This window comes from Eretmochelys imbricata, chromosome 8 (genome assembly GCF_965152235.1).
Source record: "Eretmochelys imbricata isolate rEreImb1 chromosome 8, rEreImb1.hap1, whole genome shotgun sequence".
In the NCBI taxonomy this organism is placed as follows: Eukaryota; Metazoa; Chordata; order Testudines; family Cheloniidae; genus Eretmochelys; species Eretmochelys imbricata.
The window spans coordinates 35,870,879-35,897,488 of record NC_135579.1 but is presented as its reverse complement, the minus strand read 5'-3'; the positions used below and the strand labels follow the sequence as shown (position 1 = coordinate 35,897,488).

At 50.3% G+C, this 26,610-nt stretch overlaps 1 protein-coding gene across 1 annotated transcript in view; it reads right to left on the bottom strand.

Moving 5' to 3' along the window:
- The window catches only part of PSD2 (pleckstrin and Sec7 domain containing 2), a 101,976-nt gene that overhangs the window by 63,092 nt on the left and 12,274 nt on the right, over positions 1 to 26,610 (bottom strand). The window contains exon 2 of the mRNA XM_077824163.1: positions 11,489 to 11,977. Coding sequence (XP_077680289.1) covers positions 11,489 to 11,977 — 489 coding nt within the window. The remainder of the gene's footprint in view (positions 1 to 11,488; positions 11,978 to 26,610) is intronic.

The following is a 26,610-nucleotide window of genomic DNA, read 5'->3' as shown; positions in this document are numbered from 1 at the left end:
TATCCCCCGAAGTAATCCAGCTGTAATAGGCTGGTGGGTGCGGTCTGCTGGGGAATAATCTCTTTATGACTGGGCTCTGTATTCGAGTCTCAGTACAAATACTCCCTTAACCTGAACATTCCAAAACCAAATACTGGAGATGAATCACCTTCAAGTCCAAAATTATTTTCTGAGGGTGAAATGCAATTCATCTGCATAAAGCCCAAGGTCCTGGGCTTTGTGTGACAGAAGGGGTTGTGTGGGGAGAACGTTGGGAAGGTGAGTTTCACCCGTCGAACCAAGGTCAAGGTGCAGGACTACATCTCAGTACCATCCTCTTCCCCAGCCAGTGGCTAATACACCCCCAGCAGTGGCCATATCATTCTACACCACTTGCCCCCGATGGCAGGATCACTGCACCCATGGAAATGTGGACTCTGTGGCCTTCTCTTGGTTTGCCCCAGTCCACCCTCTGGGCCAGCCTGTTTACACAGGGTTGGTAAAGCCTGTTTCAGTGGGGACCCTTGTAATTAACTGAACTTATTTTATGGCACATCCAAACCTGCTCCAGATTTCCCTTTGAGATGTTCACCTCACCAGCCAACAACAACTATCCCATGTTGCCTTATTGTGTAGCGAAGGAAGTTTTGTGCATGCAGCGTGTGCGTCACTTGCTGGTGAAGGGCTTTGCCAGAGAGTCTTGTCTTGTTGTATTTTCTGCCTCTCTGCTCCGGCGGGGATTCAGCTCTAACCTGAAGTGCTTACACGGCAGGGTGGGTGTTTGCTTTTCTGGGGATATTTTCGTCACTGCTACTTTTTCATTCACTCTCTTAATGGCACCGAGTGATCTGCTTTGATCCGGACACAACTCGCTCAGCGCGTCAGTCTGAAGCTAACTCGCTAATCTCTGCTGCTTTGCAAATTCCATTCACTGGCTCAGCTGTCCTGGTGAGTCTGCTTGCACAGATCAACCCTTGTTCTGGAAGCAACTGCATCTGAAGTGAGGGGCTGGTTGTGCTGAGCTGGCCCCAGCACTCGAAAGGGAGAAGGGGCTATAAACTGTAATGACTCCACCTCTCCCTCTAGGGCACCAGGGCAGCAGAAGACAATGGACTAAGGGCAAGGCCAGGGTGCTTAAGTGGGTAATGGGCACCTAAACAATTTTAGAGAGACTTGCTCACCCCCATGCATTTCAATACTGTTCTGAAACTCTTGTCCCGCTTCTGTCGCCTCCCCCAGCTCTGCCAGTCTCTAGACTCCCTCTCCAGTCCCGGCCCCATAAAGGTCAGTCAATGCACCATGACCATGCCCAGCAGGCTTGTTTGGGGCTGAACCATGCCCAGTATATGGCAGGTTTGTAATGCACACAGACAGGGGCTGGGAGGACACCTTCAGACTCATTTCCACTTGTGACTCAAATAAGAGCCAGTATTATTCCATTCTCGCTCTAAGTCCAGCGTCTGCAGCTGGGGGTAATAGGGTGGGGTTAAGTTCAGTGGGTGGGAGAATGTTTTAGCCTTTTAGTTGGCATTATGTATGCCAACTTGCAATGTGTTCTAAGTACTAATTGTATATGTGCCTGCAATCGAAGACAGAGGTTGTATAAGCCACACAAATAAATGACTAGGTGTTGAGGATGTAAGCAGTGTCAGGATGAGCTCCACCCTGACATCTGGTGGTGAGGTGTGGCAAGTTGTGGAAAAGAACTTCAGGGGCCGATGTCATTTGCATAGGCACACCCACCACGCCTAGAATGAGACCATAGCTGCTCAAATGGTCACTTTGGCTGCTGTGGGATCCCCAGAGTCTCTGTTATTGGGGCAGGAAGAATAAATTGTTATTACCCTGATTATGGGAACTGTGCTTGGAACTGTACATGGCCTTTTGTTATGATGGAGGGATTCACCATCAACTAAGTAGCACTCGCTAGGCAAGGGTCATGGGTTCCAAAACTGTGTGAATAGAGAGAGGCTGGGGACAAGTATTAATACTTGGTGGCATGGGCCCCTTGGTGAGGGCCTTACATGCTAATTGCACTTCCTCCTCTCTCCACTGTGGAATATCAGAGCTAATTTTGATTTCATTAGAAGTCTAGTTATAGGCTGCTGAGCTCACTTTGGGCTGACAGTGCACCAGCACTGGGGCTCCCCTACTACAAGCTGAATTCACCTAAGAGCTGAAATCACTGAGTGTTGTGTTAAGTAGTGGGGGAGCCTGAAGATATATTGTGGAGCAGTTTGCGGGACGGCTGGTGAAGCAGTTCAACGCGGAGCAGTGTGTGGATGGCAGGAGCTGCTTGTGGGTTGTGGAGCTGAGCGAAGGAGTTCGTGGGGCAGCTGGTGGAGCGGAGCGCAGCGGAGCGAAGGAGTTCGTGGGGCGGCTGGCGGAGCGGAGCGCAGCGGAGCGAAGGAGTTCGTGGGGCGGCTGGCGGAGCGGAGCGCAGCGGAGCGAAGGAGTTTGTGGGGCGGCTGGCGGAGCGGAGCGCTGCTATGGAGCTATGGGGCGGTCAGCTTCAGATCATGTAAGGTGCCTCTTACCCCCGTCCCATTTCCACCCAGGTTGGGAGGTAAAGCTCCGCAGATAAACTTTCGAACTCTGGGGCTGCCCTGACCAGGGACAGAGACTTTTGGGGCATTGGACTTTTGGGACTTTGGGTGATTTGGGGTTGCTGGACTCAAGAACCAAAGGGAAAAGGGCATGCCCCAATTTGCCTGGGGTGGGTTTTTTTTGCTCATGGGTTGTGTTATGAATCCTGTTGGTGGTATTTCCCCAACATAATGCCACATTGTTTCTCTCTGTTATTAAAAGGCTTTTGCTACACTCAGGCTATGTGCTTGCGAGAGGGGAAGTATTGCCTCTTGGAGGCGCCCAGCAGGGGTGGTATATATTTGTCCCAGGTCACTGGGTGGGGGCTCGAGCCGGTTTGCATTGTGTTATTGGAATGGATCCCCTAGATATTGAACCCGGCCCTTGTTGCTGCCAACTCTGACGGGCAGAAGGGTTACATTTTTGGGGGCTCGTCCGGGATAGCCTGGGTCAGTACCCCTCGCAAGCACCTGTTGAGTGATCCACTACATTGGGAAACAATTTATATTTTTTTTTTGTTTTGTTTGTGCTTATATTTTGAGGAAATTACTGTTTGTATAATGGCTAATATGTCAGGTTTGTTGGGCCCTGGCTCAGCAGCTTCTAGCTCAGGGGCTGCAGCCTCGGCTGATGATTGGACAAAAGCTCTGGGGCAAATATTGGAAAAGGTTGTGCTGCCCCATGCTGAGTCAGACTCTTGTCGTAAGTTAAGATTATTTGCTGGGGAGGAGGAGTTTGAACCCTGGTTAGAGCATACCACTGAAATGCTGCAAGAGTGGGCCGTACCAGATGCAGAAAAGCGAAGATGCCTTATAGAGAGCCTTGGCGGCCCAGCATTAGATGTGATTCGCACCCTGAAGCTCATTGACCCTGGGGTCAGTGTGAAGGACTGCCTAGAGGCCCTTGAACACAACTTTGGGAGCGTAGAGGGCCCTGAAGACAGCTACTGTAAGTTCCTTAATTCCCGACAACAAAAGGGCGAGAAGGCTTCAGCCTACATACAGAGACTGGAGAGACTGCTTCAGAGAGCTGTCATGAGGGGAGCAGTGACTGCTGAGCAGATGGATCAGACCAGACTGGCTCAAGTTGTAAGAGGAACTCAGTATCAGAACCCGATTCTACTTCATCTCCAGCTAAGAGAACGACGGGAACATCCCCCAACTTACTCCCAGCTGATAAAAGAGGTCCGAGAGGAGGAAGAAAGGCAGGCTGCCAGTGAGTTTTGGGAAGCCCAAACATCGGAGCCAGGCAGCACAACACCACTGCAAACGGCCAGTGTACTGATGGTGAGCACCAGAGAGGAACTTGCCCAACAAATGCAGGTCCTGACGGAACGGATAGCTGAGCTGCAAAGTACCGTTGACCGAGTTAAGACTTCCAGGAATAAGAAGCCTCAAACTGTGGCGATTGAGAAGCCCGCACTTAGAGCCACCATCCCCCCCAGGCGAAGGGGAAAAGGTCAATTCTTCTGCTACCGATGTGGTCAGGATGGACACAGTGCTGCCAAGTGCCGTAATGAAGAAAACCCCTCCTTAGTGTATGGAAAGCTGAGGATCAGTTGGGAGAGATCCGGTAGCTGCCAGAGGGTCTGGGGACGGGGACCCCCCAGGTCTGCAGGATTTGAAGATTCCCCCAGAAAAGACTGTCCAGCTGGGATCCCTGCAGGACTGATAGGGCCTCGAGCAGAGGTCATGGTGAGGATCGAAGGGGTGGAGTGTAAAGCAGTGCTTGACACTGGATCTCAAGTGACTATTATATTTCAGTCATTCTACCAACAGATGCTTAGGCACCTGCCTATACAGCCACTGACTGGCCTTGGCCTGTGTGGCCTCAGCATGGATGAATACCCCTACCAAGGGTATGTCATAGTGCACCTGGAATTCCCAGAGGAGGTTGCTGGGGTAAGAGAAGAGGTAGACACAGCTGCCTTAATATGCCCTGACCCTAAAGGGACTTCTGATGTGTCTGTGCTGATAGGGACCAACTCCAGTCTCTTCAAGGTACTCGCGGATTACTGCAGAAGGCGGGCTGGGGACCAATACCTGAATACCCTGATGATCCATACGCTTTGTGCTGAAGCCTATAGGAAAATTGAGAGCGCTAAAAGGGACACATCTGAGCTACCGCTTGGGGCACTGAAGTACGCGGGCACAACCCCCTTAGTAGTGCCTGCAAGGACGGAGCAAGAAGTGCTTGTCATGAGTACCTGTCTGAAAGGCAATAAAGGGACGTTAGCAGTGATAGAACAGCCGATGGGAGGAGAGCTCCCTGAAGGAGTGCTGGTCCCCAGTGGAGTCATAACCCTACCTGCTGAAGCCCAGGAAAGGGTGACTATACTGATTGCTAATGAAACGAGTCGTGATGTTGTTGTGAAGCAAGGACAAAAGATAGCAGACCTCTTTGAGCCTGAGTCGATTGTAAAACCCCAGTGTGAAACGCAAGTTCCGACAATAGACCCAGCAAAGTTTGACTTTGGAGATTCACCAGTGTCCGAGGACTGGAAAGATCACCTGAGGAAGAAACTTTGTGAAAGATCCAAGGTGTTCTCACTGCATGAGTGGGATGTGGGATGTGCAAAAGGAGTAGAGCACAATATCAGACTACATGACTCTCGACCTTTCAGGGAGAGATCTAGGAAGATTGCTCTCTCTGAGATGGAAGATGTGCGACATCATCTTCAGGAGCTGGCTGCGAATGGCATCATTACAGAGTCCCGTAGCCCATACGTCTCACCCATTGTGGTAGTCCGCAAAAAGAATGGGAAAATCCGGATGTGTATTGACTACCGCACCCTAAACAGCCGTACTGTGGTCGACCAGTACACTATGCATCGAGTGCAAGATGCCTTAGACTGTTTGCTGGGAAGCCAGTGGTTCTCTGTGTTGGATCTTCGAAGTGGATACTACCAGATCCCTCTGGGAGAAGAAGATAAGGAGAAGACAGCCTTCATCTGCCCATTAGGGTTTTATCAGTTCGAACGCATGCCCCAAGGGATTTCTGGAGCACCTGCCACCTTTCAACGTCTCATGGAGAAAGTTGTGGGAGACATGAATTTACTGCAAGTGTTAGTTTATTTGGATGACCTGATTGTGTTTGGAAGAACCTTAGAGGAGCATGAAGAAAGACTTCTTAAAGTGCTTGATAGGTTGGAGGATTATGGTCTGAAGCTTTCAATTGACAAATGCCAGTTCTGCAGAACCTCAGTGAAGTATGTGGGTCACATTGTGTCCCAAGAAGGTGTGAGTACTGATCCTGATAAAATAGAAGCACTCACTACATGGCCACGTCCAAGTAACTACAGAGAACTCAAGACCTTTCTTGGATTTAGTGGCTACTACCGCAGATTTGTGAAAAACTATGCTACGATTGTAAAGCCTCTGAATGATCTTACCAGGGGACATCAGTCCAGCAAGAACAAATCTAAGTCCAAGAATAAGGGGAGGTCCCCAAAGCCTCCTGTGCAGAGACACAATGGCCCGTTTGCACCATTTGGGCCACGGTGGGATGAGAGATGTGAAAGGGCTTTTCGAGAAATCATTACTTGCCTAACTCATGCTCCAGTCCTAGTTTTTGCTGACCCAAGCAAACCATTTATCCTGCATACTGATGCCAGTTTGGAGGGTCTGGGAGCAGTCCTGTACCAGGAAGTGGAAGGCAAATGTAAACCTGTAGCCTTTGCCAGCCGAGGATTGTCTGATAGTGAAACTCGCTATCCCACCCACAAGCTGGAATTTTTGGCCTTGAAATGGGCCATCACTGAGAAATTTCGAGACTACTTGTATGGTGCTCAGTTCCAGGTGTGGACAGACAACAATCCACTGACTTATGTGTTAACAAGTGCTAAGCTGGATGCTACAGGGCAGAGATGGGTGGCTGCCTTGGCTAGCTATGAGTTCAGCATTCAGTACCGATCAGGGAGAAGCAATGTAGATGCAGATGCATTGTCCAGGCGTCCGCAGGCTCCAGAAGTTGCTGTGATACCCACAGATGGAGTGAGAGCTATTTGCAGTGTGAGTCGCCGAGAGCCAGAGGCCCGTGAGGGCTTTCAGGGATGTGTTGCAGAAGCTTTGGGCCTGCCCCCTGAATGCATGCCTTCTGCTTCAGTGAACTATATTGCATTAGACCAATCTCCTTTGCCCATGCTCAATGCGGCTGACTGGCAAGAAGCCCAGCGGCAAGATATTGACATTCGTGATACACTACTTGCCAAAAGGGAGGGGCGAAGCCCAGCTGCGGTTGTCCCACCTAACCCGGAGGGTAAACTACTATTGAGAGAATGGACCAAACTAAAACTGATTCAGGGAGTGCTACACCGAATGACCACTGACCCTTTACAAAAACAACGAGCACAACTAGTACTGCCAAAAAAGTATAGAGCCCTGGCCATAAGGGCCCTGCATGATGACTTTGGGCATTTAGGGATGGAGAGGACCCTGGAACTTATTCGTAGTAGGTTCTATTGGCCCCGAATGGCTGAAGATGTTCACAGGAAATGTGAGACTTGCGCTCGATGTGTTCAAAGGAAAACTCTGCCCACGAGGGCTGCATATCTCAAGAACATCACCAGCAACAAACCTTTGGAGTTGGTATGCATTGATTTCTTGTCTGTAGAGGTAGACAAGAGGAATGTTGGAAACATTCTAGTAGTGACTGACCATTTTACACGGTATGCACAAGCATATCCCACACGTGATCAGAGGGCCACCACCGTTGCTCGAGTATTGTGGGACAAATATTTCTCAGTCTATGGATTCCCGGCTCGGATACACTCTGATCAGGGGCGGGATTTTGAGAGTCACCTTCTGAAGGAGGTGCTGAAGATAGCAGGAATTAAAAAGTCTAGGACAACGCCTTATCACCCCCAAGGTGATCCTCAGCCAGAGAGGTTCAATCGAACCCTATTAGATATGTTGGGAACTTTGCGACCAGAGCAGAAGGCAACCTGGAGCCAGCATGTCGCATTTCTGGTGCATGCCTACAATGCCACAAAGAACGATGCTACGGGAGTCACCCCATATCTCTTGATGTTTGGGCGAGAACCAAGATTACCCATAGACTTGTGCTTTGGTGTATCAGAGGATGGAGATAGCTATGAAACTCATCAGCAATATGTATCCCGACTAAGAGAAAAGCTGCGGGATGCTTATCGCTTAGCTACCGCTGCGGCTCGGAAGAACGCAGACCGCAACAAACATCGATATGATGCTAGAGTGCGTTCACAGGAGCTCCAGCCGGGGGACAGAGTCCTGCTGCGAAATTTGGGTATTGCTGGCAAACACAAGATAGCTGACAGATGGAAGGCAATACCTTACCTGGTGATGGAAAAGCTGGGAGATCTGCCGGTCTACAAGATCAAACCTGAAGACGGTCCAGGGCAAATAAAGACGGTGCATAGAAACCTTTTGCTCCCTGTGGGGGAATTGGTAAGCACCCCTTATGAGATGGGCCACGGCAGGGCCGCCGGGCAGAACAGAGGTGCTAGACCAAAGCCGCCATCCAACACAGACAGTGGGCCCCCTGCAGCTAACTTACCCCTATTCTGCACATCTGAGAGTGAGTCTGAGGAGGAAGACACAACCCTGGTGTATCCTGGGATGGAGACAAGATTTCAGTCTCGATCAGCTGAACCAAACGAGAGTTTTCCCTCTTCCGCCCTAAACCCAATGGCGGAACTATTTAGGCCCCTTTCTGATACCCCGGTGCTGCTGATGAGACCCCCCTGTGATGACACACACAGGTTACTGGACAATGGGGACAGACAGGTAGAGGATGTCCTGGGCACCTTGGACCCTCCAGCGTTAGAACTAGGAGTGCAGGGGCCTACGCCAGTAGCCGAGGGACCCTCCAGGGAAGCCTCTCCATCCGTCACTCAAGAGGATGTTCCCCCTACCTCGGCAACAGAGATTCTCAATAGACGAGACAGGGTGATAAGACCAGTGAAACGGTTAACTTATGATGCACCTGGGGTGACTAGTGAGGAGCCAATACATTTAGCACACAGGCTTGTGGAAGCTAAAGTGGGCTTCCTGAGGCCCTTTGGAGGAAACCAATGAGTTGGTATAAAGGGGGTGTGATTTGTCGGGACGACAAAGTCTCGGCTGGGGGGAGGATGTAAGCAGTGTCAGGATGAGCTCCACCCTGACATCTGGTGGTGAGGTGTGGCAAGTTGTGGAAAAGAACTTCAGGGGCCGATGTCATTTGCATAGGCACACCCACCACGCCTAGAATGAGACCATAGCTGCTCAAATGGTCACTTTGGCTGCTGTGGGATCCCCAGCGTCTCTGTTATTGGGGCAGGAAGAATAAATTGTTATTACCCTGATTATGGGAACTGTGCTTGGAATTGTACATGGCCTTTTGTTATGATGGAGGGATTCACCATCAACTAAGTAGCACTCGCTAGGCAAGGGTCATGGGTTCCAAAACTGTGTGAATAGAGAGAGGCTGGGGACAAGTATTAATACTTGGTGGCATGGGCCCCTTGGTGAGGGCCTTACATGCTAATTGCACTTCCTCCTCTCTCCACTGTGGAATATCAGAGCTAATTTTGATTTCATTAGAAGTCTAGTTATAGGCTGCTGAGCTCACTTTGGGCTGACAGTGCACCAGCACTGGGGCTCCCCTACTACAAGCTGAATTCACCTAAGAGTTGAAATCACTGAGTGTTGTGTTAAGTAGTGGGGGAGCCTGAAGATATATTGTGGAGCAGTTTGCGGGACGGCTGGTGAAGCAGTTCAACGCGGAGCAGTGTGTGGATGGCAGGAGCTGCTTGTGGGTCGTGGAGCTGAGCGAAGGAGTTCGTGGGGCAGCTGGTGGAGCGGAGCGAAGGAGTTCGTGGGGCAGCTGGCGGAGCGGAGCGCAGCGGAGCGAAGGAGTTTGTGGGGCGGCTGGCGGAGCGGAGCGCTGCTATGGAGCTATGGGGCGGTCAGCTTCAGATCATGTAAGGTGCCTCTTACCCCCGTCCCATTTCCACCCAGGTTGGGAGGTAAAGCTCCGCAGATAAACTTTCGAACTCTGGGGCTGCCCTGACCAGGGACAGAGACTTTTGGGGCATTGGACTTTTGGGACTTTGGGTGATTTGGGGTTGCTGGACTCAAGAACCAAAGGGAAAAGGGCATGCCCCAATTTGCCTGGGGTGGGTTTTTTTTGCTCATGGGTTGTGTTATGAATCCTGTTGGTGGTATTTCCCCAACATAATGCCACATTGTTTCTCTCTGTTATTAAAAGGCTTTTGCTACACTCAGGCTATGTGCTTGCGAGAGGGGAAGTATTGCCTCTTGGAGGCGCCCAGCAGGGGTGGTATATATTTGTCCCAGGTCACTGGGTGGGGGCTCGAGCCGGTTTGCATTGTGTTATTGGAATGGATCCCCTAGATATTGAACCCGGCCCTTGTTGCTGCCAACTCTGACGGGCAGAAGGGTTACAAGTAGATAGATGGCTGATCCCATGGCCCATAGCCCTTTGCAATAATAAAATCACCCCCAAAATCCATAATAGGAACACAATTGGCAGACAAAGAGGAGAGCTGGCAAAGCAGGTGTCGAACAAGCCAAACAAATGCCCCTTTGTAAATGAGTCCATACAAGAGGAGGCAAGTGCAGAAAGTCCTGATACAGGACTGAACTCCCAGAACAGCCATATGTAGGAAGCACAAATGGAAGAAGAGGTGAAACCAAGCATAAAGCGCTGATGAAACACAGCAGCTCAGATGGGGGGTTTACCTGTATTCATTTGCGTTCTCATTTCTGAGAAGCTTTAAAGTCGGAGGCCCCAGTTTCAAGGAGCGCTACAACTGCTTTTGACTACGCTGGCCGTGCAAAGCAGCCCTGAAGCTGGCAGATCAGGCCACTTGAGGCTTCCCTTTCTAAGGGAATCCAGGGTGGCACAGAACCACCATAGTGGCTCCTGTGATGCTCCCCTCCTGGTTGCTTCAGGGCATCTGAATAATCTGTGGGTGCCTTAATGACCCCGTGGAGCCATAATGTGTGCCAGGGGTCAGACTGGCACTTAGAGGACACAGAATCTGGGTAGCACAGCGGTGACCTATGTCTCCCATCTCTGGTCTTGTGCTCCTTGGCCAACCAGGGGATGTCAGCGTAAGGGCAAACTATGTCCCTATGCAGTGGATGCTCAGTCATTACATGGGCAAACCTCATGAAGTCAGTCACAGGTTTACCTGAGTAAGGACTGACTCAATACACAGTGAAGAAATCGTGATTTGGCTGAAGGGCCAAATCCTGCCAATGGTACACAGTGCACAGTCGCATTGACTTCAATGCGAGCTGCAGGCCTATACTGGAGGGCTCCATTCTGCAGCTGCTCTGCAGGCCGCATTCCCACTGGAGACAATGGACGTCCGGCAGCTGAATAGGCACATTTTACCCTCTGTCTCCAAAGGTGAAAGCTCAGAAACTCACCAAACCATGCGCTGGGGTGTGATTCCTCCACCCTGCCCCCTGGTGAATGGAAGAATAATGTCGCTCCCTACGCTTGCAGGACTTAGCTTCCTACGTCGGCAGCATTACACAGCATCAGCATCTATAATTCAGACTGACCCCATTTCCTTGTGTTATGGCTATTCCTCTTGTAAGTGACTTTCCCCTTTGGATTGCAGCATCCATCATGCTCGCCAAGGACACAGTGGTCATATGGAAAATAGTCTGTATATACCTAGCCCTGATCCTGGGCCAGGGTCCTACTATAAGAGAGATAAGGATGACAGGTGTCACCTCCTGATGAATACTGATTGTATGTTGTTGTGGCATGTACACAGGGAAGCACAAAGGAGAATGCTAGCATACTGCTAATAATCTGTAGTGTCCAGGAGCTCCAGTTAGGTCTGTGGGCCCCTACTGTGCTAGGTGCTGTACAAACACAGAACAAAAAAGACACTCCCGGCCTCAGAACTCACAGTCTGCCTTACCTGATGGAGTTAATAAGCTTCAAGGCGTCTTCCTCAGCTCCATCGACGTGGAATCCATTAGGGATATTTTTCATGGATAACCGGCTGAGCACATTCTCCGACCTGCTGCTGGTAATCGAGTGCCTCAGAGGGCTCCCCAAATCCTCCTCTGCTGGCTTCGCAGCTGCCTGCTCTTGCTTATCTGCTGCCATGTGTTGCAGGGCTCCTTTCTGCTGGGCAACCAGTTTCTGTTCTAAAAGTTCTGGGCTTTCCTTGACCCGTTGCTGAATCAGCGGTGTGAGCGGAGCCTCGAAACTGACACAGCTGTCTGTCTCATCTGTGAGGGAGAGCACGTCCAGGGAGTCCAGGCTGCTGTAGTACGTGCCCTTCATAAGGTCGGACTCCACAATTTTTTCAAAGGTAGAGCTGAATCCATCTCTGATGTCTTTCAATTGCAACTGTTCCTTGTCATCCTCTGTGCAACTCTGCTTGGCTTCTCCAGCTGCAAACCTGGAACACAAGGGCAGACATGTGAAATACCCAGGTTACTCTTGCGGGTTCAAGGTGTACATGACTAGAAGAAGGATGTCGCAGTGGCTTGAGGACTAGCCCAGGAGCCAGGCGCAGTTCCCTGCTCTGTCCCAGGGTGGGGCAGGCAGAAGGACCTCCCTCCTAGCTTTTAGCCCTGGGTCAGGGTACTCACCTGGGATGTGGGAGATCCCAAGTTCAAATCCCCCCTGCAAAGGGATCTGTGCCACCTCTGTGATGAGTGCTCTAACCACTAGGCTATCGGATATTCTGAGGTGGAGCTCCCTCTGTCTCTCCTGCTGAAGCCATTGCACCGTGAACAAATACCTGAAGAGTCATTGGAGCAGCAGGCCTGGACCCTGGGTCTCCCACCTCCTGGGCAAGTGCTCTACCCGCCAGGGTACGGAGCCATTCTCATGCTTGTGCTCGCCCTTTGGCCTGAATGACTCAGAGAGAGAGAGAGATATTTTGAGCAGATATAGGCTCAGAGCCATTACTCCAGAGCTCCACAATCCAGAACTTCGAAATACTGGGTCCAGCTGCACAGCTGACCCCAGTCTTTATAATGGGCCGAGCCGAACCCACAGATCCAAACCGTGGACGTTTGCATCTAAACTTGTGATAGGTCCCAGCTCCACAGTGGACTGAAGCTAACCTGCACCCCTGGCTCCCAGGACTCTGGTAAAGCTTAAATTTAAACTTCCCTACTGACTCTATCTCCATAACAGCACACTCTCAAAATCCTCAAACCGCAGCTTTGAAGAGCACCAGACTCTAGCTCTAGATCAGAATGCTGTGGGTCAGACCTATCTCTGCCTTCACGTGATCATGGTCTCATTTTCAAGCCAACTTAGGCTAGTTTATGACTTTGACAAACACTAATAGTGTCAGGGGAAACCTGGCAATTCTGACTAACTTTGGCTTTGAATCTTTGGGTTCATTCAAATGCAAAATTCAACACAAAACCCATGAAGTGCAGCGGAACTCCAATGGGCAAAGTGTTGTGTGCTGGAAGCCCCTGAGTGGGGAACGTGCCAGTTTTTGCACCAAGTGAGCAGAAATGAAAGTGCTGAAATACTGTTCCTGCAGTATTGCCGGCCTGTCTGAAATACCCAGGGAATCTCATGAGATTCCCAGCTCATCTTCCAGCAAAAGCCATTCACACTTACTTGTGCTGGACTGGGGCTGCCTTTTAGCACCGTGATCCAGGTGAAAAAGCCAGGGGGCAACGAATGCATTTTCCCCTCTATGTTTCTCGGCACTGTCTCATTAGCATACCAGATCTGGCTTACATTCTAATGATTGCAGCCCAGCTTTCCAGAGGGAGCGTGCTTTCCTGAGATGGGAGTACTGTGGGTGCATGAGAGCCAAAGATCCTGCTGACTCAGGTGACCCAGAAAACTTGTATGAATGGGTGCAAGTCCAGATATCGTTATTACATTTCTGGTAATGCCCTCAAGGCACTATACAGACATCTAGGAAGATATAATCCCTGCCCTGTTGAGCATCACACCTGAACCTTGCATGGCCTGTAGGGATTTGGAATGAGTTTTCTACTACAGGGAAAACCAGGTTTGTTTGAACTATACCCTTTTCAAACCTCAGGGCCTGAGACCCAAGAGAATGTGGTTCTGACACAGACTTTTCCAAACTCATTATGAGCCAAACCTGAAAGAGAGATCACAGCACTTTCCAGGAGTCCTGACTGCCAGCTCTGTTCTGTACAATGAACGTATACCATCTATAAACATCTTCTTGCGCAGAAATTGCCAATGCTGCAAGATGGCCCAGCACCCTTGTGTGATAACTTGGTTGTTGGCTTTGGGAAAGGCATTGCCACACACAGGAGCAAGCAAACCAGATTGTATATAGCACAGATACACACACAGCCACCCACAGTGGAAAATGCCAGGACATTGTTCTACAAGGCTGGGGCGGACTCTCACAAAAACATAGCCCCAAATCCAGATGTCAGGGTGAAATTTAGGGATTCAGATCTGAATGCCCCCAACCTCAAGCTTCTCAGGGCTGGCTCTGTGCCCACACCCCTACTGTGCCCATCTCTCTGAACATGCCCAGCCAGCCCTGCAGTCTGCCATTCCCCGCATAGCACTGTACTGTTTGCTCTGGGGTTAATATTTCCCTTCTTCTCAAAAAGAAGGCGATTTAGCACCAGTGTACGCTGTGAAGCCTTAAATAAATAAGCAGTGATAAACGAGTGCTGCTCCCCAGCAGGGAACATGTTAATGAGCTACAGGCAGAGCCAGATAATAAGGAATCTGGGTTAACATTTTTCCATCAGCATCATACTATTGCCCACTGAGCTAATGAGCAAATAAAGCCCGAAGACAGCAATTTTAGATGGGTTTAAAAAAATATATATACCCAGTATGTACCCACCGGGTAGAATCTTTAAATAAACCCACTGCTGTCCAGGTGTACTGGAGAGAGGGTAGGAGCATGACAGGGGGGCTGGAACAATTTGCACAGTGGGGGTGCTGCGAGCCATTGAATCAAACTGTAAACCCTGTGCATGATGGAAACCACTTCAAGACGGGGAGGCGGCAGCCTGCTCCCCTCCCCAGCACCCCTAGTTCCAGCACCTCTGGCAGGAAATCTCCTGTCACCGCACAAATAGAGGTCTCTGCTTTTCTCTGCTGGTTCCTGGTTCTGCTGAAGGCGAACAGGAGAGGGCAGCATTGGGCAGGAGTTTCTCCATGAGATCCAGAGCCTTTCTATGCTGACTGACCGTGTGAACAAAGGGACTTGGTGACCGGGCCCATGGGGTCTCAAAGGAATGCATGCACGGGGCTATTACAGCGGGAGTCCCATGTATTGTAAATATCATTATTGCCCTTTGAACGGGGAAGGAAAGGGACGCCAGGTCAACACAGCACTGGTCAAGTTCAATTCCATTACTCTCCCAACAGCACTGTCGGCTGGCTCTCAATACTGGGGTCTTGTTAATGCAGTGCCATTGTTTAGTGTTGTTAATGTAGCTGGAGAGAACAGCCAGTACTCAATAAATAGATACTTGTACCTTGATCATCCGTCCCTTACCACGAATCTGCAGATTTCCAGCCTTGTAGTCATGCTGGTGAGGACTTTTCAATGCATGGTTAAAATGGACTGTAGTCATTTCAGCATCCCAGGAAATGCTGTGATGCTGGCAGGCAGCTGGTGTCCATACTACGAGGCCATACCGCTCAACCCTGCTTGAAAGCTGAGAGGGCACTGTACCACCCTGAGGCCAATGTTTAGCTACTAACACACTACTATCAACCTGGGACTGATTATGCCCCCGTGTGTCGTACAACTGCCCATGAGCAAACACTGTGCACTCGAATCCAACCCTCATCAAGTGTTTCACCCTGAGGCCTGTTTATGGACAAAGCGCCATTCCAACACCAAATCTGACAGCATGATCGGGTTTTGAAATCTTATGCCGAGGCCATGAAGGAATCAGTGGAGGCTTTTTTGCCTCTGCCTCTGTGACGGCCCTGCCAGGGGACGTGTTCTGGGCCATCTGGTTAATCGGAGCTGTTTGCACCAAATGACAAAACCAAGAACTTTTCATTGGGAGGGGCTTTCACATCAAGGGCTGTACAAAAAAGCTTGACTGAGAGTGCTGCCTCAGTGGAAATGGCTCCTGGGGGGCCGCACACAGAGTCCTCTCTGCTTGCATTCAAGCCCCAGAGGTTTGAAGGAGTTCTGGTGGTGCTGTAGGATGTGCCATTTGCTACCAATGCCTTAGGGCTACGTCCCTATGACTTCAGCAGAGCTTTGTCACCTAGAGTGTCGGTTTCCCACAAGGAAAGAATGGTTAGACTCCTGCTTCAAAAGCCATCACATGCCATAAGAAAGGCTTAAATTTTGTCATGGTTTTTTTTAGTAAAAGTCACAGACAGGTCACAGGCAAGAAACAAAAATTCACGGAAACCGTGACCTGTCTGTGACTTTTGCTGCTGCTGCTCCATGGTTTCCCCTGCCACCATGGTGGCTGGGAGCTGTGGGGTTCTCCCTCTGCCTGCGGCAGCTGGAAGCTACAGGGGGTGCCCCCCTATGCTCATGGTGGCTGGGAGCTGCAGGGTGCATTTCCCAAAATGAAAACAGGACACTCCCAGCCACTCACCCGAGCCTCTCCCCGTCCCTGCCGCCAGCAAGGCTGTTGCCAGAACCCTGCTGGGACCCTGCTGGCTGCCAGCTCCAGTCCCTTGGCCCCTGGGGCTGAAGCACAAAATGTCAGGGAGGTCTCCAGACATCTCGAAATCCGTGACTTCCGTTATCTCCTTGACCAACGTAACCTTAGTCATGAGCAATTTCTCCAGCTATCACCCCATCTGGAATATCCCATCTTTGCGGGAGGTTATGGAGAATGTGGTGGCTGAACAACCAGAAATCCTGAGATTCTTTGGGGTTCTTCAGACCTTGTATGGCACTGAGGCTGAGTGGGTGGGTGTGTGGATGGTCTCACCCCTGGGGATGGATGAAGTTTGGAGGTCCACATTCATTCTTTTAGATCTATCACTATCACCTGCCTTTCATGCCGTTGACCACAAGGTGATTTTGATACATCTCCTAGCAGGGGCTGACTATGGGGGAGGGATGCTATCAAAGGTTGATTAGTCTATGGACCCTGGCTGAGCAGGGGGCTTGAGCAGGGGCTTCTTTGAACTGGTTTTATCTCTTTCATCTGAAAGCATCCAAAGGGTGGTCCTGGGCATTTGTTCATGGACCCCAAGGGCACTCTCCTGTGGGGTGCCTAGGGATTCACTCTGTCACCCCTCCTGATGGGGCCTTTACATAGGTTAATGAGAACATGTGGCTGGTGGTAGCTTTCAGCTTTATATCTCCTTCTCTTCTAACCCAGCTGGTATGTGATGGAGGGTTTCAGCTGATGTTGAACTGAGTCTGGGGCTCAGGTGAGCGTGAGCTGCCTGAGACTTGATGCAGACTAGGTTGGGATAAAGCTTGTAGGATGGGAAGGAAATGGAGGAGATGGCAGCGATTATGCCAAAGCCCTTTACCTGGCAGTCTTGCTGGATGGCGGCTGTGATTGTCTCCTGTGCATCTTATCAGCCATGCTTGCTATGGAGATTAAATGCCTTCTTTCAGATGTGGGCCTTACTACGGTTCTCGTGGCCTATGTCACCGATCGGCAGGATGGCCATAATGTGCTCCGCACCCGTACCTGTGTCCGTAGTATGGACATCAAAGTGATCGGAAAACCTAGCCTGCGCAGAATGCAACACCCTCCTAGGAAGCAGCGTGCCTCCCTGGAAGAACGTAGGGCCTGTGCCCTGTGAGCGGCACTGCCGACCCCAGGATTTCTAGGGGAAGAGGAAGGGGTTGGTTTTGGCCTTTCGCACCCAGCATGGTTTGAGTCAAAAGCTTTTGAGTCAAAGCTTTTGACACGGTCTCCCACAGTATTCTTGTCAGCAAGTTAAGGAAGTATGGGCTGGATGAATGCACTATAAGGTGGGTAGAAAGCTGGCTAGATTGTCGGGCTCAACGGGTAGTGATCAATGGCTCCATGTCTAGTTGGCAGCCGGTATCAAGTGGAGTGCCCCAAGGGTCGGTCCTGGGGCCGGTTTTGTTCAATATCTTCATAAATGATCTGGAGGATGGTGTGGATTGCACTCTCAGCAAATTTGCGGATGATACTAAACTAGGAGGAGTGGTAGATACGCTGGAGGGGAGGGATAGGATACAGAAGGACCTAGACAAATTGGAGGATTGGGCCAAAAGAAATCTGATGAGGTTCAATAAGGATAAGTGCAGGGTCCTGCACTTAGGATGGAAGAATCCCATGCACCGCTACAAACTAGGGACCGAATGGCTAGGCAGCAGTTCTGCGGAAAAGGACCTAGGGGTGACAGTGGACGAGAAGCTGGATATGAGTCAGCAGTGTGCCCTTGTTGCCAAGAAGGCCAATGGCATTTTGGGATGTATAAGTAGGGGCATAGCGAGCAGATCGAGGGACGTGATCGTCCCCCTCTATTCGACATTGGTGAGGCCTCATCTGGAGTACTGTGTCCAGTTTTGGGCCCCACACTACAAGAAGGATGTGGATAAATTGGAGAGAGTCCAGCGAAGGGCAACAAAAATGATTAGGGGTCTAGAACACATGACTTATGAGGAGAGGCTGAGGGAGCTGGGATTGTTTAGCCTGCAGAAGAGAAGAATGAGGGGGGATTTGATAGCTGCTTTCAACTACCTGAAAGGAGGTTCCAAAGAGGATGGCTCTAGACTGTTCTCAATGGTAGCAGATGACAGAACGAGGAGTAATGGTCTCAAGTTGCAGTGGGGGAGGTTTAGATTGGATATTAGGAAAAACTTTTTCACTAAGAGGGTGGTGAAACACTGGAATGCGTTACCTAGGGAGGTGGTAGAATCTCCTTCCTTAGAGGTTTTTAAGGTCAGGCTTGACAAAGCCCTGGCTGGGATGATTTAACTGGGAATTGGTCCTGCTTCGAGCAGGGGGTTGGACTAGATGACCTTCAGGGGTCCCTTCCAACCCTGATATTCTGTGATTCTGTGAGTCCTAGAATCATAGAATATCAGAGTTGGAAGGGACCTCAGGAGATCATCTAGTCCAACCCCCTGCTCAAATCAGGCACAAAGTAGTGACTTGCAAGGTGCCTCACTGTCTATGTGGCACCCTGGCAGGCTAGGTCAGCTCAATGCTTGAGCAAACAGTCCCTCTAGGTATAAATGGGAAGAGACTGGCAGCAGGGTGTGATCGGTCCAATACCCCTGATGCCAGAGCTCAGTTCCTCCATGGTCCCACAGCCTGCAAACCCACCTGTTTCCCCAGGCTTCTCTTTGGGCGGGGGGGGGAAGGAGGGTAGGCTGGGAAGGGGACTTGGGAGGTGGGTTGTGTGTGTGCTGGGAGCTCAGGGTGGGGATGTCGGAGGTGATCTCCTGGCCTACTGAACTGCTCTGTTAGTGATCATGGATAAAGCTCCCAGGGCACTGGATGGGCCTTTTATAAATACATGAACAGAGAAAGCAGGGAGCCCCAGACTGTACTGACAGCATGTTAGTGCTGTGTTTGCAGCAAGATGTGGCAGAGAAAAAGCCGGCATGAACAGTGGGTGTCACCGTGTCCCATTGCAGGAAAAGGATACATAGGGCCATGCAGAATGTTTGCAAACAGACCATTCCCCATTCAAATTCAGGGCCAGGGCAGGTTTGTCTGTGTTTGGAGACACCAGCCCAAGTTCCCAGACAGCTTGTACAAGAACACCCAAGCAGCCAGCCTTACAAAGCAGCATCCCCCTTCCAGTGCTTCCCTCCCCCAGACCATGGCAGCCTCCCACCTGCTGCTGGCAGTCTTTGGCAGGGGCCTGAGCGACCTCCTACTCTACCCAGGGGTTAGGTAGGCCCTTTAGCACCTTTTCTGGGGCCTCAGGTGGTTCTCTGCCTCCTGCTGGCATGACTGCTGCCTCCTGAACTCCAAAGGTCTTCTGGGGCAGTTAGATAAATCCATACCCCTGGCTGCTTTGACCAGGGAGGACCATTTCCAGGGCTGGCCAGTGCCAGTACTGAGTGCAGGGCTCAGGTGCCTCAGAATCCCTGAGGCAATCGCTAAGGAATCCTGGAGTTCCCTAGCAACTGCATGCTGGCCGGGTGCTCCATAATCCCTAGCTCGTGACTGCCTAGCTACCACGTGGGGGTGATGATGTGTCTCTATCTTTGCCATCTGGAGAGCCCTGGGAAGCAGTGGGAGGGGGCACTTCCCAACTGCCAAGATGGTGTCTGGGGATCAGCTTGACCCCAAGCAGATCTTGTGAGGACTAGGGAGGCAGCAGCTACTCCAGGCAGACCCCCAAGAGTTTGCTCGGGGTATGAGCAAGCAATCACCCAGCCTCCCTACCAACCTGCAGGCGCTGAGGGGGGGACCAGCCTCAGCTGGAGAAGGAGAGGGGGCCCCTACAGACAGCAGAGGTGAGATGGGAAGGTGTGTTGGGATCGTAGCTACTGGAGATGGAGAAGGCCGGTTGTGTCACTTGGCCCACGCCCTCACAGACTCAGCCAGGGCTCGTGCTGTTTTGAACACACGTGTTCAGTTCATTCGTTGGGGGACTGGACTGGCTGATAACTAGGCCAGATACTGCATGGCCATGGCATGGTTCTCCTTGACTATCCTGAATCTCTGGAGCAGTGCTTCTCAACCCACGGCCCAAACAGCACACAGCTGCGGCCCGTGTGACATCCTCAGGGCCACACATGTGGTATATATAGCGTGTGGGTGAGGCCCACACAACAGAGCTGTGCAGATACAAAATTTGTATCCACATCCAATCTGTGATCCACAAAAATGGTCTGCGGATATCTGCAGATTTGCAGGGCTCTAATCTGGACCTCCATCAAAGGTAGGACCTCTTGTATGGCTGCTAGAGCCAATGTAATACATAAGGGCTTCTTTCCTTCTCTGGCCACCTCTTGCTTAGGGCATGGCTCAATGCCTGCTGGAGTTAGGGTGACCAGATAGCAAATGTGAAAAATCGGGACAGGGGGTGGGGGGTAATAGGAGCCTATATAAGAAAAAAATCCCAAAATAGGGTCTGTCCCTATAAAATCCGGACATCTGGTCACCCTAGCTGGAGTCAGTGGAAGGACTCCTATCGAATTCAGTGGGTCTTGGATCAGGCCCTTAGCCCCCCAGCACACAGGCTCAGCCTCGCTGACCTCCCACTGAAGTCTAAGGAGTATAATTCAAAGCAGAATCCAGGTCACTCACCTTAAATACAAAACAGTGATTACTGGGCATGAACTAGCAGGGTCTGGTATTTTGTATGCCTTTGGCTTCATGTATAACACCTAGTCTGATCCTCCTCCCACCCGGGTTCACCCCAGGGTGGCTCCATTGACCTCACTGGAGTTCCTCCTGACTTACAACACTGAGAGCGAGAGGAGAATCAGCCCTATGACAGCTTTCGTTTAAACGCCAGCTTTTGGATTCTGTGTGGCATCAGCTCCCTGGGCGCCAGGTGCCTGGGAAATACCTGAGGCTGATGGAATCCTGCCTTATGTCTGATGCCAGTGGCCACAGCCCCTAAGGATGCCCTCCCATCTTTCTGTTTCATTTGTGGAGGGTTTTCATACTCCAGGAATATTTCTCCTCTGTGGCTGGATCACTTCTCTCTCCAGTTTGGTTCTGGAGCTATGCCTGGTCATTGTAGTGTATGCCAGTAGGGGTTCGTGTGTGGGATCCATTGTCCATTTCTATACTGCATGCCTAAGGGAGCCAGATTGAGGGCTACCTAGTCTGGGGTGTGCAGGAGGAGGTGGATAGCTACAGCCTGCTCCCCCTTCCTCAATCCCACAGAAGCCTGCCCCATGTAAGCACTGTGGGGTCAGGGCTCCATGGGTTGAGGGGGCTGGACGTGGGAGTGGGCTGCTCTGGGTGGAACCATCCTCCCTTAAGCACATGAAGGGTAAGAGAACGTGGACAAAGGCAGCTGATGCTGGCTGTCCCTCTGCTCAGCGAAACCCACCCTGAGTGGGGCTGGAGCACATAAGCGCAAGGGAGAGCCATGCTGTCATGGGAGGAGTGGGTGGACTGCAGGAGCTATGTGGAGGTACTAGCACCCATGAACATCCTGAGAGCTATGCACAAACCGCTGGCCTGTAGCATAGGACCTGTCCTCCCCAGGGATGTGGAGGAAGCTCTGCAAGTTGAAGGCTGGAGCGGGCCAGGGCCCATGTGCAGAGGGGACAAGCTGGACTGTTTGTCTGGCGCTCCAGAGGGATTCATTCTTATCTGCATGAGTCTGAAAGTTTCCTGCCAGCTCTTTAATGCCTGGGTGAATCCAAGCTGAGAAGTCATCAAGGCCTAAATTGGTGCCTGATTTCATTCCTTCACTATTAAATTGAGGGGGCTGGCCTGGCCTGTCTCAGCTCATTGCCAAAGCTGCTGCTTCCTCTCCGGCTCCATGGAAGGGGCTTTTCATACCCACTACTGCCGCAGAATCAGGGCAGGCCCTGCGGGAAAGGTCGGGAGTGGCAGGCTGGGATCACTGAGAGGAACAGGGAGTGGGACACAGTAGGGTCTGACAGGCTGATCCCTGAGCCATGCTCAAGAGCTCCCTCCCAAGAAAGCCAAGGGGCTCGATGGTCTGAGGGGCTGAGCACACAGCATACCCATGGAAACTGCTTAAAGTGGTGGGAGCTCACCTCTGACCATCAGGCTGATGAGATTGAGCTCATGCCATAATACCCATCGGCTGCCCCCCATCCCAGGGGGAGCAGCCACACACCTGCCCTCCAGCCCCACCACAGACAGCATTGTGGTCTGGACAGAGAGGCAACAAAGTGGGGATGGTGGACAGCCTCTCCTCTTCACTTCCGTCCCTGGATCCTGCCCTACCTTTGAGCCCAGAGGCTCGGGGAAGCCGAGAGCATGTCCGAATAATTGCACACCGAGATGCGCCTCAGTGAGAATGGCAGTGTGGGGCCCATGTTCATTGTGTCGCAGGGTCGCCTGGTACAGTTCCAGAGAAAGCGTTTGTTTCTAGCGGCTGGCCCTGGCTCCTCTCGCTAGGCTCTCCTCTGCTCGTGCCCCACACCAATAAGACCGGCTCTGGCTGCAGAGGGAATTCTGCCCACAGTTATGTTGCCTCCTTCAGCTGGGCCAAGGTTTGCAGAGCTGTGTTCCTCCCAAACCTTTTCTTCCCCTGCTTGTGGCTCCCAAAGGTGGGCCCTGGCCTAGTTATTATGGCAGTTGGACTCCTTGAACTTGTTTAAAGGTGGCTGCTGCCTGGCTTGAATCACCTCTGTTCTTCCCCAGTGGTTACTGTCATAACCATACAGCTAAGTGTAGCCTAGAATTCCTTCTTACCTGTAAGGGGTTAAGAAGCTCAAATAATCTGGTTGGTACTTGACCAAGAGGACCAATGTGAAAAGAAGATACTTTCAAATCTTGCTGGGGGGAAGGCTTTGTTTTGTGTGTTCTCTTGGGAAGCAGAGAAGCATCAGGTTAGAAAACTCCTTCTCCTATAAACCATCCTAAAAGTCTCTTATATAACAAAAACTGTAAGTAAAAACCAGGCAAGGTGTGTTAGATTATCTTTTGTTCTGCTTGTGAATTTTTCCTTTGCTGGAGGGAGGTTTATTCCTGTTTTTTGTAACTTTGAATCTAAGCCTAGAGGAAGTTCTGCTGTGTTTTTGAATCTTTTGTTACCCTGTAAAGTTATTTTCCATCCTGATGGAAAATACAGAGGTCATTTTTACCTTTTTTTAAAATAAAATCCTTCTTTTAAGAACCTGACTGATTGCTCTATTGTCCTGAGACCCAGGGGTTTGGGTCTGTGATTACTTTGTAACCAATTGGTTAGGATACCATTCTCAAGCCTCTCCAGGAAAGGGGATGTAAGGGCCTGGGGGGATATTTTGGGGGAATAGGAACTCCAAGTGGTCCTTTCCCTGATTCTTTGTTAAACCACTTGGTGGTGGCAGCGTACACTCCAAGGGCAAAGAATTTGTGCCTTGGGGAAGTTTTAACCTAAGCTGGTAGAAATAAGCTTGGGGGTCTTTCATGCGGGTCCCCACATCTGTATTCTAGAGTTCAGAGTGGGGAGGGAACCCTGACAGCCACCAAGGGCCTCAAGGGGCCTTTTAGGCAGCCTGGGATCACCAGGGAACACTGAAGCACTGGTCATTACCCCTTGCCCCAGTCACATCCCCTGCACCAGCTGCAGGGAGGGGAAGCTGTAGAGCCAGGGTGCCAGTTTCATGCCACAGGAAGGTCCCCTCCATTGGGGTGATCCTCCACTGTTGACTCTGCTGGATGTAGGGCCATTCTACACCATCAGTGCAGTGCAAAGCTGCTGCAGTACAAGGGCATGCTAATTTTTTTGCATCGCCTGGCAGCTATCTGCATCTGTGATCAGGAGTAGGATGTTGGAGAACCGCCCTGCCAAGGGTATGCTGCTGGCCAGAGAAGACAGTGCGAAGAGGACTATGGCTTGGAAGTCTGATAGAATTGCATCCCAATTGTCTATGGCCTCAGCTGACCACAGCATGGGAAGCACAGAAAGATACAGGGAAAATACCCTCTCCCTTGCATTGGCATTGATGAGAGATGGAGAATCGGTCAAGAAATAATTGTCTCAAATTAAGGAAGGCATCCGCTCTAAAGGCCAGCAGCCTTTCACGATGTGTATAGAAACTGCTCACCCATGGTACCATTGGCGAAGCATCAAGTAGACACGCTTGCTCATTAGGATCACAGTTTGTGGATGTTTTCCCGAGGAATGGCAGAATGGAACACTGACGCACAAGGAGCGTTTCCCTGTGAAAAACAGCCACAAACTGCGACTCAGGTGATACAACCCATCTGATGGTGTGAACGGCTTCCATGGCTAAAGGTTCAGCTGTTTGTGATGCTTGATTACCAAAGTGCATGCTGCAGAATTGGTGGGAATTTTCTGATGAAACATTTTCATCAGAAGATGCTAATTCATCACAATGAAAACCGTTTGCAGGAAAGGTTTGTCTTCTTCGGTGAATTTCTCCTGTCAACAATTATTTGGAAATTTTTCTTCAAAATGAATGAAAAGTCCCATTTTGATGTTTTTGAAACAAAATATTCCGTTTTTTCCATTTGAAATTATTTTTTGTTGTGAAATGTAAGCTGATTATAGTAAAACGATTTACAAAAAGGAAAAAGGTCAACGTCTACCAAAATTCCCAAAGAAAATGTTTCAATTGACCTGAACAGATTTTTTTTTAATTGTTGGTTTGTGAAAAAATTTGAACTTTCAACTTTTCCTCCCAATTTGGGTGTGAAAATTTAAAAAAAAAATCTCCGACATTTTCCTGAGACGGGACAAGAATTTCCCACCCAGCTCTAAAGTTCGAAGCAGCACTCGGGAAGCATCTATTCGCAGCGCTGAATTGTCAGGGGGCTGAATGTGTCTATGTGCTCGTCTGAAAAGGTGCCTCTAAGAATAACTGGTTTCAGAGTAACAGCCGTGTTAGTCTGTATTCGCAAAAAGAAAAGGAGTACTTGTGGCACCTTAGAGACTAACCAATTTATTTGAGCATAAGCTTTCGGGAGCTACAGCTCACTTTATCGGATGTATACTGTGAAAAGTGTAGAAGATCTTTTTATATACACAGAAAGCATGAAAAAATACCTCCTCCCACCCCACTCTCCTGCTGGGTGTGATCACTTTAGATAAGCTATTACCAGCAGGAGAGTGGGGTAGGAGGAGGTATTTTTTCATGCTTTGTGTGTATATAAAAAGATCTTCTACACTTTCCACAGTATACATCCGATGAAGTGAGCTGTAGCTCATGAAAGCTTATGCTCAAATAAATTGGTTAGTCTCTAAGGTGCCACAAGTACTCCTTTTCTTTCTAAGAATAACTGTGAGCAGGAACGGTTGGGCAGTTCACATGAACCTCCTGAGGCTGAATCACTACTCCACTACCCCAGCTTTAAGTCAGTATAACTTTATTTGTATCCCAAGAAATGGCCAGCTGTGTAATTCAAGCCATCTGCCCCCTAGCCCACTCGTAGCCAGATTAAAGCCCGGCTTCCCTGAGCCAGCTAACAGCTGGGCTTTTCGCATCTTCAGGAGGTAGCTCCATGATTACCAGCTAGTCCCGTTCACCAGCTTGTTTGCTGCTCCCTTAAATACCTATTTCTTAAAGAGGCCATGTCATGCAATAGGATTGACTGGCGTCAAACTCCTCAAAAGGGTTAGACTGCCAGTTACTGATTTGTTTTTCCAAGGATTTTGTTTTTTCCTGCTTGATTTTGACATTAGAAATTCAGATCTCATCCGCCCTGGAAGATTATGATGCCTGGAGAACCAATTACAATTACAGGTGAACGCTGAGGACCAGAATGGGGAAAGGGTTTTCAGTCTGTTTGGGTGAGACCCTCACCCCCGTTCTGGTACCTTTAGGCTGAACAAAAGGGCTGGGGCAGTGTAATTGGGCCCTAGGAGACCAAGTGGCAGCCCTGGTACAGGAGCTCTGGTTGAGAGCCGTAAGGCCTCTTCCTGAGAACCCCCTGCATAGAGAGTGTGTCAAAGGACACAGCACCCAACACTGCAGAGATTCTGAGTAGCGTTGCAGCCCATAGGGCAGCCTGCGGGGAGGCTGTCATAAATTGGAGAGGCCGCTAGAGCTGTCTAAGTTCCACCAGGGCCTCCAAAGCCCCCAGAACAGCCCAGGAGTGGGAGAGCACAAAGTTGACTTAACAGCGCCTTTGCACCCTCTCCCCAGGTTGTGAGTTCTGGACTGCACCCCTGAGCAGCTCACTACAGCATCCCACCCTTGGAGTTGTTTGGCCCCGATTTAACATCAGTGACTGATTTGGTCCTGCTTTGAGCAGGGGGTTGGACTAGATGACCTCCTGAGGTCCCTTCCAACCCTGATATTCTATGATTCTATGATTGTGCAGAGTGGATGTCTTCATTAAAGATTCAACACCTTCACCTTTCCCATGAAGGAGGGAGAGGCCACAATAAATATCCCAAAGCCCTCTGAGATGTCCTGCTGCAATACCAGGGATGACCAGATTTGCTATACCCACAACTTCTACAGTGAACAGGGTCACATACATTCTTAAAAAGACTCCTTCCAGACCTCCTTCT